This window comes from Bacillus rossius, chromosome 2, assembly GCF_032445375.1.
Source record: "Bacillus rossius redtenbacheri isolate Brsri chromosome 2, Brsri_v3, whole genome shotgun sequence".
In the NCBI taxonomy this organism is placed as follows: domain Eukaryota; kingdom Metazoa; phylum Arthropoda; class Insecta; order Phasmatodea; family Bacillidae; genus Bacillus; species Bacillus rossius.
In genome coordinates, this window is record NC_086331.1 from 94,997,252 (window position 1) to 95,009,681 (window position 12,430).

Below are 12,430 nucleotides of genomic sequence, written 5' to 3' on the forward strand. Positions count from 1 at the left end.
ATTATCCCCCATTTTCCTGTTTCTTACGGTTGGTAGACACCCTGTTGCAGTGTGTATGGCTATGCACTGAAACACCATTTAAAAAAATGCTTTCACATTCTGGGTAATGGCAGACTGGAGCCCAACATTTTCCTGTCAAATTACTAACCACTAGTAAAATTACATGACTTTTCCAGGATTTCAAGTGAATTCCCCTGACTTTCCATAATGTAGACAACCTGACAGAGTAGCGTGAAATTTTTTTATTATTTTGTCAGTGAAATACTTGATTTTGGGATTTTTTTTTATATACATAATGCTTTAAAGAGAAATACTATTTTTTTTTGTGTAAAACAGACATTAACAGATCTATGCCTGCTGGCAATGCAAATAACAGATACTTCTACAACCATTATAAATGTAGTAGTCGTCTTTTTTTGAAAAATGAGAACTTAAGTACAAAACAGCATAAACTCACAAATAGTTAAAACAGCTAATGCACTAGCAAATAGGCAAAATCAGTCTATGACCTATACAATGATTTTGGAAGAACCAAAGTTATCTTAATTATAAACATTTATGTTTCAGACATTGCTTCTTGTTTTAAGACTATTCAGCTGCTTTCTCATGGCCAAACACTGACGGCTTTGCACCATCAAATTATAACTGGAAATGTTTGCTCCGTTCCTTAAAAATGTTCCAAACTTTTTCAGAGCTGGAAAAGCATAAATTCACATTCACTTGTAGAAACTGTCCTATTGCAGCTGATGAACATGCAAAATAATGTCTTCTGCAAACTTTATTTCATAATCTACCAAACTTTTCCTAAATCCACTTGATAGCCAAACATGTGTCTTACTAGCTTTAGGACAAAATACTTAATTATACATGGTTCAAAACATTCCATTTTCATTATCAACTAACCACTATTTATAAAATTTAGAATAGATTTCTAATGATCTGTCTTCCTACTTACACATTATCAGGTGTATCAGGAACAGGGCTTATGAGTATAAATAAACATGGGAATGTTTGGTATATAAGAGGTTTGTTATTTATACCAAATTATATGATGAGATTATAATTCAAACCCAAAGTTGCTCCACTGCTTTTATATCATCTTAGATACCAATTTCAGGGATTAGGATTTACATAGGAGTGTTGACAGATTAGTCAGATTCTAAGTAATTAATAATGAATGTTATGAAATATGCAAGCTTACTTACCTAAAACAATATTTTAGCATGTCACAGTAGAATACTGTCATCAAAAATTAAATTTTACAAGCTTAAGAGAAAGAAAGCTAATGAATGTTTACATGATGAATCCAGAAGATAAAGCTTTTTATAGTTACCTTGAAAACCAATAAAATAAAGTGCATGCTTTGGCCTTCCACCTATAATACCAATGCACGTTTCCAACTGCAGCAGGGAAGTTAAACACGGTCCATACATATAGTTCAGCTTTTCCATACCCAGTCTCAATGGAACAAGCAAAATAAGTGCCTTCCACAATGATTTCCCATCATTGGCACTTTTTACTGAACCCATGCACTGGTCAAGCACATCTTGAATGTAAACTGTAAGTAAGGAAATAAATCAAAACAATTATTCCTACACAGGAATCTCTCAAAACATTTTGTGCCAAGTAAGGTATCGGTATATGTGTGCAAGCATTATAGGCTATGCCTAAAACCATTGTAGTTCATTTCCAAACAGTTTCGATACATTTTTTATAACAAAAAAACAATCCTGAAATAACATAGTTGCTGACAGTGAACTCACACCCTCATTATAGTTGATCCACTCTTATGTGAGAATAAACCAGGAGTCATTAAAAAAAAATTTTTTTTCTCTGCCAATGAAGATAACCAACACATAGTACATAACTACAAAAAACAGGGTACAGTATTGGCATGAAAAATAACTGTTTTTAATTTTATTATAATTGAGGTTTAACATGTTGTGAACAGGGAGATCATCAGAGACAGGACAAGGATATTTCGAAAGGAACCATCCCATTATTTGCCTAAAGAGATTTTGGGAAACCATGGAAAATCAAAATTAGAATGGCCAAACCGACATTCCAACCCAGCTCCTCCTGAACTGAGTCCAGTGTCTCACCCCTGCACCAGCTTGCTACATTTTTAAATTTTAATAATTAACTGGTGATAACTGTTTCAGTTACAAGTATAATTATTGCACTTATTTTTCCTTAGTAATATTTGTTGAATAGATCTGAGGAATTCATTGCAACAAGACACAACAATTATTGTGCTAACTCTGTCCAAGCAGGAAATAAATTTGACGTTTGACCTTAAATAAGTTTCTCATATCCGCAAAACCCTGTAAGATGACAAGAATACTGTTACATGAGTGCTAGGAGGCATGGCCGCGATACGTGACAGGTACCTGAGAGGGCCTACCAGACAGTTTGGCCAGCGGCTCCGCACAGGCACTGACTTCACGCATGCCACGCGTGCCCGGCCAGATTACAAGGGTCTGGCTAACCATTCCCCTCCGCTCTCCGCTCAGCGTCCCACCTTGGTCTATTGTCACCGACACTTTAAGTGGCCTGGAAATTATCCGGGTTTTCCGAAGCCGCCGTACGGAGTGATGCGAATAAACACCGTCTTTCTGGACATTTTGGGCGTCAGGTCGACCTGGGATGATGTGACACGCCACAGCCGCTCTCATCCCTTTGAAAAGGACGTCATGGGGATGTAAGTGATGGCGCCGGCCTACGCAAGAATTCCGCAAGTGAAGGGAAGTGCGAAAACGGCGAAGAGAGTGAGACACCCCCTCGAGAGCAGCAAGAAAAGGACTGACAGGACAGTGAGAGTACCACTGAGTGGCGCGAGGCTGTGTGTGTGAGGACAGGCGTAAGGTATGGGACGAATCACTGTCGAGCCTAGCTCCAGTGAGGAGTGCGAACTGTGAAACTTGACAGACACCGAGTGACTAGAGAATAAACATTTTTAAGTGCAAGTGATTGGTGATCAGATATTTTTAAGTACAAATATTTATTAGTAATGTAAATATTAATAATTAATAAAACTGTAATAAAACTTAATTGGGCTATCCCTTAAGAACCAGTTCCCTCACATTATACTTGTAACATTTTGGTGTCAGAAGTGGGATAGCCCTAATTAATAGATTTAGTGTACAATTTTTTCAATAGATAAAAAATCTTTACAAATTTAGTTATTTGAGAATTGAGTAAGTTTAGGAACTGTAGTTAGTATTGAGTTTTGTCATAAGACAGTAGTGATAGACTGGTAGCGAATATGGACACGAAAGATGGCGGCAGACGAACTTAAAAACATAAATGCTTTCTTGGTCGAAATGAATAATAAATTAGAGGAAATGAAGAAGGGTCAGGAGGAAATGAATAATAAAATCGAGAATAACCAAGAGTAAATGAAGAATGAACTGAAGAACGGCCAAGAAGAGATAAAGAATAAAACTGATAACAGCCAAGAAGAAATGAAGAATGAAATTAAGAACTGCCAGACGAGGTGAAGAATGCTATGAAAACTGAGATAGAGGACATCAAGAAGAACCAAGAAGAAATGAAGATCAATGAAACCAGCATCTAGTTGGAAGGCAAAGTGCAGAGTTCGGAGCGGCACCTTGCACAACAAGAACAGCAACTTGCCCGATAGCAACAACAGTTAATTCAATTTGAACAGGCAACTGGCTGTGACTGAGGAGTGTCGTTGAATGATTAAGGAAGCTACAGCTGCTGCAAACCGGAAGAATAACTTCAAGGATGTTAAGATGGAGGGAACTTCCAGCGGCCACACAAAATTCAAGCCAACCACCTTTGATGGTCAGTCTTTGTGGACAGTGTATAGAAGACAGTTCAAGGCAGCTACAGAAGTAAATGGTTGGGGTGAGGAAGAAAAGGATATGGCACTTGTCTTGGCCCTGACAGGATGTCCACTAGAGCTGCTGCAGACCATACCAGTCCCAGACCAGAAAGACTGAGTATTAGTAGAAGCCCTTGAGCTGTGGTATGGCGACCGAAACATGGCCGAGGTGTATAGAACAGCCCTAAAAACATGTCAACAGAGATTTTCTGAAACACTCCAAGGAATTCGAAGCTGACATTGAGCAACTCGTGCACCTCACCTACCCAGTAGCACCAACAGAGTTCCGCCAGCAGCTAGCCACCAGTGTGTTTATGGATGGACTCAGAGATGCGGAGGTTCAGCAAACTCTTTGTTTGGCCCGGCACAAGAAGAGCTGCGAGGCCTTGGTCCATGCCCTGAAAATTATTGAGGTAGCATGCAGTGCTTCAAAAAACACAATCATCAGGACAAGGAGAGTTGGACGGGAGACTTACAATGGAGCAAATGCAAGACACCACTAACGAAGTTAACATTCTCAGGGCATTGAAGAAGCTGCTGAATAACACTTCAAGTAACAAGATCAGAAGAGCTGGAGGACATCCGCAGTGCTTTGTCTGTAATGAACCAGGACACATCCAGTGGGAATGCCTGACACGCAACCAGATCAGAAGAGCAGGAGGACATCCGCAGTGCTTTGTCTGTAATGAACCAGGACACATCCAGTGGGACTGCCCGACACACAACCAGATCAGAAGAGCAGGACGACGCCCATGGTGCTTCGTCTGTAATGAACCAAAACACATCCAGTGGGTCTGCTCCACTCGCAGGAAGACATCGCAGCAGAATGACTGTCGGATAGCTTGGTACTTCGGGGCATTAAATCCCTAAAATCTAGTCTGTCAACTATACCAGATGGCATACCAAATTTTATTTTGAAGGCTGCTCTCAATTACTGGTGCCCCTGTTGCAAAGTATATTTAACAATAGTATTAAATCCTAATTTTTCCCAACAAAATGGAAAATAGCTAAATTCATTCCTATCAATAAAAATGACAGCAAATCAAACTTCAAAAACTTGAGACCTATAGTGTTACTGAAAAATTTTGCAAAAATACTTGAAAAAAATATTTAAACAAATAAATTTTCTCCTACAAAATAGGTTATCTGATAGTCAACATGGATTCAGAATTGGTATGACCACAACAACGAATTTTACTCACCTGTCTTAATCCAATTTATAATGAGGTAAAAAAACAGGAAACAGGTCGATGTGTGGTATTTCGATTTAGCTACAGCTTTCGACACTATAAACCACTCTATATTATTGGAAAAGCTGAAATGTAGGCCTATGTGATAAATACATAAATTGGTTCACCAATTATCTAAGAAATATATATTTCTTTGTATCCATAAACAAAACTAACTCTTCTCTTCAATACACTAATTCTGGAGTTCTGCAATGTAACATTTGTGTTATTTCTCCACCATTTAAGAGCTAGTTTGAATTATATTTAATTTTCTGTTTAAATTTTCCTTTTTTAACTTATTTTTCTGTTAATTATTTAGTAATTTTTTATTACATTCATTAATTATTTTTTATTTAGGTTCAGAAGAAATGGGAGGTACTGGCAGTTTATCATAGGCCGAAGGCCATAATTTGTATGAAAATTAATATTTCTGACTTATGGTGTTATAATTTCAGTGTACGATGTTAGGTGATTATTTTTAATGTATTTAAGCCTAAATATAATGTATACACTACATAAGACTGAATATATGGCCAGAACTTTCGGGTCCCGCACAGCCACTGATGTCACGTGGCCGCCGCAACATGAGACATGCATCGCGCGCCTGGTGGATTACAAGGGTTGTCGCTTCCCCCACACCTCCACTCCCCGCGTGGCGCTCTGTCTTGGCGCAGTCAACCTGACACCTGGCAGCTGTGGGGAGTCCCGCGGGCCGCCACGCGAGCTGCCGACGCCTGTCTTGATAATTCTGGCATCGGGTTGGCGCCGGATGACGCAACTGGACCCAGCTGCGCTCGTGACTTCTAGAAGTGGCACCTGGGCCTATATAAGCCCAGGACGCCGGCCTCCGGGAGTTTTTCTCGCGGCGACGGTGCCGCGGGTGCGTCGAGTTACGAGGCGATAGTGCCGCGGGTGCGGCGGAGTTCCGGGGCGAGAGTCTGCGTGATAGTGTCGCGGTGCGGCGGAGTTCCGGGGCGAGAGTCTGCGCGATAGTGTCGCGGTGCGGCGGAGTTCCTCGGTGAGAGAGTTTTTCCGGGGCGGGAGTGTCTCGGCAATAGTGCCGCAGGCACAGCGGAGTCTGAGCAATTGTCCGTGCGATAGTGCCGCGGGTGCGGCGGAGTTCCTGGGCTAGGAGTTCCTCGGCGAGGGTGCCGCGGGTGCGGCGAGAGTCCCAAGTGAAGTTCCGAGCGAAGCGTCAAGCGGATCCTCGGCGAAGGGAATTGCGATGGCAGCGGCGGCGGAGTGTGGCGACGGAGTCCAGCGACAGAGGTCCACGAGGGGTGCTGCGGCGAGAGTTGCGCCAGAGGTGCGGCCCAGCAAGGTATGTGGCGTGTAAAAACCGAGTGACTAGGGAATAAACATTTTTTTAAGTGTAATGTGATATTGGTCTTTATTTTGCCGTAAGCAGCACATATCTAACTGCAATGCTTTTTGTGCTATGATTTTTTGAAATTGTACAAAGACTTTATTGCCACCCTGTATGACAGCTAGTCACAATCAGGTTTGGATGCCCTGCAGGAAACAAGTATGTGGCCACTTACAACTACATTTGGGTGACAGATTCTTGCATGGTGCGAAGATGTGTGAAATGACTATGTTAGTCACAAAGGATTTTGTATCGATTAATATTTAAAATATTTTTGCAGAGTATAACTTTTATTTCATGCAAAGTTAGTGCAGAGAATATATAACAAAACCTAGCAATGTATATTTACACCGGTTAGAGACCCAGTGTACAGTTGCTGAAGTCGCGTTTGACTTTCAACTTTAGTATGCGGCGAAGACTGCCCGGACAATGAACTTTTCTTAAAGGCCAATTTAATGTTAATATTTTATTGTAATGTTTTTTTATATTGCAGTATTTAAGATTGTATATCAGATTTAATGATAATTTTTAACGATAAACGTGTCAGCATCTTTTAGTATGTAACGTGTGTACCTACGTACACACAGAGAATCGACAGTGCACCTAACAGTCTGTGGATGCCACCCGCGCAATACAAGAGCGCGGGGGCTTTGAACGCTGCGGCTGGTGGTCGGGCTTCTTCGGAAACGGTCGGGTGTCATCGGTTGCGCGCCGATCCACCGGAAAAGGAAGTCGGCCTCGTTCCCCCAAATGTACGAGACTATTCTGTTCTAGCCTGGGAAGGAGACCAGCGAGTATAAAAGGGCATGCTTCGAGTCAACAGAGCAGAACAACTGGGACTTCTCCGAGGCAGGCCGCCGCGCTGCTCGGACACCGCTCGCCGCCCTACGCTGTCAACATCGTGGAATCGCCGCCGCCTAGTGACCCGGACGAACTTCATCTTGGTTAGACCTCTACATGGCATAAACATTGATAGAGACAAGAAAAGGAAGATAGTGTCGCTTTAGAAGCATAAAACTCTGCATTCAAGTCTCAAGTTAGAAGTCGTAATAGGCGAGTGCAAAGGCAACTTCCTGGAGGGCGAGCGAGCGGGGGCTACAGAAACATTAACAGAACACAACACGTAAATGCGAACACTGACGTCGACAGAGAACTCCCTACGTAACAAACACCGGCAAACGTACCACAGTCACAAGATAAGTTGCTGTGTGAACACAGGTCATGACAGGGATAATAACAACAACAGGGAATACGTGTGACTTGGGTAACGGCAAAACATTTTATGGACATAATTAAAGCTTTAAACCAACTTCTATGGATATTACATAAGTTATGTACATGATCAGCAATATTGTCTTTGTTCTATTTGTTCAATTGTTCGTAATCTTTATGTAAAGCTCACCCAGTAAATCTAAAGCATATTTGTGCTTGACAATGTATGTGTTGTAGTTTGAGCCGAGGCAGGCGACTTGATTAAGGGTGTTGCTTTAATAATTTATCAGATTGTTAATTTTTGTGTGTTTTGTGTTATAGCCGTCCACGATGAGTATTCAAGCCCACCACTAAGGGGTGCCGCTTCGAAAGATCAATGTCAGTTCGAGAAGGCGATGAGCTATTTGTTTGTTAGAACCTTGCTGTTAATAAAATGTTTTTACGAAATCCTCTGAGCACCTAATTCTGACACACTCGCATCCGTTCTTTCCTGCCTTAAGGGTTTCCTATTCCTCTAGTGAAACCCGCGACAGGTATAAAGCAAGCACGAATATATGTTATGTGAAAGTTTTTTAAATATTTTTAAGCGAGTGTATTTTGAACTACTATTTGGTAACGAACAGAAATGAGAAATACATGCGATATTATATCGTGCGTAAAATCATGCATGCAGCTTTTTGGGATAAATGATCTGTATATAGTTTTTAATGTATTATTTGTATTTATTTTTAGTTTAAATTCATGGCCACGCGAAAGTCAGTATGATTATAATTTGCCATTTTGCAATTAATGTGCTTTTTTGAAATGCATAAATAAATGGATGTTAAGAGATATATTTTATTTTTATTTTGGTATTTTAATTAATTCATGCTGCTACTTCAGGACACTATCTTGCTTGGGTTTTACAGTGCTGTTTGTTTTAATGTTATGCATTTACCTGTCCCTTTTAGCATGGGTTGCATTTTACATGAAGTTAGGGATTTTGATGGAAAGTTCCTGTATGGTGTGCATTTTGAAAGTGGCCTGAGGACGGGGGCAAGAGTTGTCGCCTTTAGTAGGCCAAGTAGCCAAGGCTAAAGGTGACAGCAAGGCGGTTCTACATCACTCTGTTGGTCTTTTATTTAATAACTGGAAAATCATTAGAAAGATTACTTTCAAACACAATTGTATCCTATTCCAAGAAGGCATTTCTGACATTAATAAATGGTATTAAAAAAATCTTGCTGAAATTAACAAAGAAAATTCTAACATCATTATATTTAAAAATTTAAAGTTATTCTACCATCAAAATGTCAACTCTTTAGTTTCTAGTTCCCATAGAAACTTAGCTTTGATTAAAAACATTACCTTTTATGCCACTAATACTGATTCCAATCTTACACTTTCTATAGCCTTAGTAAGATCAAAATTAGAATATGGTTCTGTGATTTGGAGTTACAATAATAAATCTGACAATGACAAAATTTAAAATAATCAAAACAAATTACTCAAAATTAAAAGTAATAAAAAATTTCCTTTTCCTAATGTAATTTTGTTGTCTGAATGCAGAATTGACTTAGATTTGGTTTTTTATTAGCAGCTGTTACAATTCCCAACTAAACTGTAAATACCTTCTCGACAATAATGGTTTAAGAATATTGAAGTGTAAGTCTATACAGTCTCCATTATGTATAATAAACAATAAAAATTATATTTTGTGAAAATTATTTATCATTTTTAATAGATTAGCCAAATCTACAAAAACGGCATATTCTCTTATATTTAACCAAAAGATTTTTTTTTAATAAGGTACATTTTTTAATAAGAAAAAATGTACTATACATAACATTGATTTTTTTTTCCATTCTTGTTCAAACATATCTCATACCGCTCCATAAGTTTTTGATTTCCAACGTCAAAGAAATCTGCTTGCTGCCTGTTAAGAAAACCAATCCATGACAGCTGTTTTCACTTCATCATCATTGAACTGTTGACCACCCAGAAACTCCTTGAAGTACCAAAACAAGTGAAAATCACATCACACCGGAAGACAGTAGGCCATCCCGCTTGTTTTATATGGCACACCAGAGTTTTCTCAAGGACACACAATATGCATCTGAATTGATTGTTGTGCCTCTCGGTACAAAATCAACTAACAAAATACATTTCCTATCCCAAAAGACAGTTGCCATGATCTTTTTGCTGAAATTGTCAATTTGGCTTTCACTTCGGTTGGCGACAATGTGAGTCACCATTCCATTGATCGTTGCTTGGACTCGGAAGTCATGTGAGGCACCCAAGTCTCATTTCCTTTAATGATGTGGTCCAACGATTCATCTCCTTCCTGATGGTATCGAGTCAAAAACTATAAAGCACTGCCCAATATTTATTTTTTCTTGATCATCAGAAAGCAGTCTTGGAATCCACAGTACACACAATTTTTGATAATTCAGTTCCTCCAAAACAATGGTGTACAAAACGGGCCTCGAAACTGTGGAAATTCACTTGATGATGTTGAAATCATTAATCGTCAGTCCTCTCAAATTTTGCTGCCCATATCACAAACAAAATCTTCAGAAATCAGAGGTCGGCCATGACGTGGCTCATTATGCACATTAACCCGCCCGACCTTGAACATTCTCACCCACTTTCGAACTTTACTGTCACTCATAGCATTATCACCATAAACTTCACAAATCTGATGATGAAATTCTGCTGCTGCCAATTTTCTTGGATTAAAAAACTGAATTACAGATTATTATCTCACAGTTGGTGGGCAACTCAATTTTCTTAAACATTATAAATTTCTACAGCTCAGCGCACACACAGACGATACAGCTGAAAATGGCGTATAAACATACACAAAGCATGCTGGAAGCAGATGCACAAGTGTACTGCACTGATCGCACATCATTCTGACTTTTATTCACAAATGGACCTTATTTAAAAAACATCCCCGTAGTTAGGTAAATTTTATATATTTATACCTCATATCTTATTCCCTAATACTTATTGTGTTAACATTATATTGGTATCGTTCTTTAATGTCATTAGTGCAATATTATACATTACATGAGTATGTTTTGTTTTCTAGTGTCTGTATGTTATTTTGTGGTTGTCTTAGTTGTGGCATCTTGTGTTTTTTTATACTGGTAGTTGGTTATGCCTATCTTTTGGGTGATACCTGCATGCAGGTGGTGCATCCCTTGTGGAGTGCCTGCCTTGTGGGAAGTTCCTATCATGTGGATAGTGCCTGCCTTACATTACAGTGCCCACCATAGTCTTTTTTTTTGAGCTGTCAGTCTTAAGTTTTGTCTATAGTGTATCTGTATTTGTGTTGTGCCTATCTTTATTAAAGTTAACTTGCTTAACTATTTATTGGCATGTGACAAATTTAAAAAAAAAATACCTACCCTGTTTTTGACATTACAGGATAACTGTCCCAAGTTTTTATTCAATGTGTAGAGTAGAATTATTTCATAAATAAGCATAAATCAAAATTTTTTTAACATTTTAAGCATTAAAGCAAATGATACATTTTAAGCATATTATTATGTTTCAATTCAATTTCACATTAACTATGTCCATATACATTGGCTCAATCAGTATATTACTGAAAGAACCTTTAAAAATGCTTGATGTCTAAAAAATACTATAGTAATATTTATATGAAATATGAATACAAAAATAACTTTTTTCTTACCTGCACAATCTTGAGCTACATACACACATATTTCTTTCAATTCTTCACTGTCCCTCGCCGCTTGTTCAACAGCTTTCCTGAAAGTAAAAATTTATCATAAGCTAGATTTATAATTCATGACACAAATGTCTCTATTGATTAGTTTGTTTAATGCATAAATAATGTGTTTCTTTAAAAGATGTGGAAGAACTAAGAAATAAAGCTAACTGATAATTTATATTCAGGCTAAAATGAAATGCAAATATTTAAATTAATAAAAGAAAATAGGTAACTTTACATAAACTGAGGTGTTTTATATTTCTGATTCGTCCCAATTACGTATTTTCAATTCATGAATCAATTTATAGAAATAAAGATGTTGAGTATGCTAAAAGAACTACAAATTTAAATGCTGAAGGTACTTTTTCCACTAGCGCGTGTGTGCGTGTGTGTGCAGGCAGTTGTTCAGACAGCGCACATCTTCATGGGTGGCCACTCAGCATGAACAGCCATGCCATAACTTGTAAACATATTTATTTCCTATTATTGTTTTGAAAGGTTTTATCACGTATTATGCTAACCATATTCCTTTATCATTAAGCTTTCGTAAATTTAATTCAGCAGAGACTGTTGAATCCACTTAGAGCTTGCAAATCCGAATTCCCGGGCATGACCAATGTTTCAGCATCCCTTTGCATTAAATGTTGTATGTTTTGTAACAGCGAGGAGATAATTTATTTCATATTTTTAGCAGTAAGAACTTAATGTACTTGTTTTATGTCTTACAGGTGGTGTTGATCACATGACTGGCAACGAACCCAAGCACTAGCATGCACCTCTGTTGCCAATCGCCAATAGCCTCTCCCCAGTCTTCACCCACAAGCAGCAGAGATCATTTGCATTTGCAAACACCAGGGAACTCAACTCTTGGATTCACTCATCTGGTAATTCTATTTGTCATATAATTATCTAAAACCTTTTTCTTTCTTACCATAGCTAGTTTACAGCTACATTGTGCAGCAAGCTGCTTTACTGAATCGCCATTGCATGACAGTATTTTAATCACAATATGCAAGGAACTTCTAGCTTGGCCATAAGATGTGATTCCAGCT

The 12,430-nt window shown here is 38.7% G+C and overlaps 1 protein-coding gene across 4 annotated transcripts in view; it reads right to left on the reverse strand.

Annotated features, from left to right (window-relative positions):
- The window catches only part of LOC134529484 (cysteine protease ATG4D), a 95,029-nt gene that overhangs the window by 47,109 nt on the left and 35,490 nt on the right, over positions 1 to 12,430 (reverse strand). For all 4 annotated transcript variants that reach the window (XR_010074610.1, XR_010074611.1, XM_063363618.1 and 1 more), the window contains 2 exons: positions 11,340 to 11,416; positions 1,334 to 1,558 (listed from right to left, as the gene is read on the reverse strand). Coding sequence is in view for 2 of the 4 variants with exons in the window: in XM_063363618.1 (XP_063219688.1) it covers positions 1,334 to 1,558; positions 11,340 to 11,416 (302 nt within the window). In the remaining 2 variants the exon portion in view is untranslated. The remainder of the gene's footprint in view (positions 1 to 1,333; positions 1,559 to 11,339; positions 11,417 to 12,430) is intronic.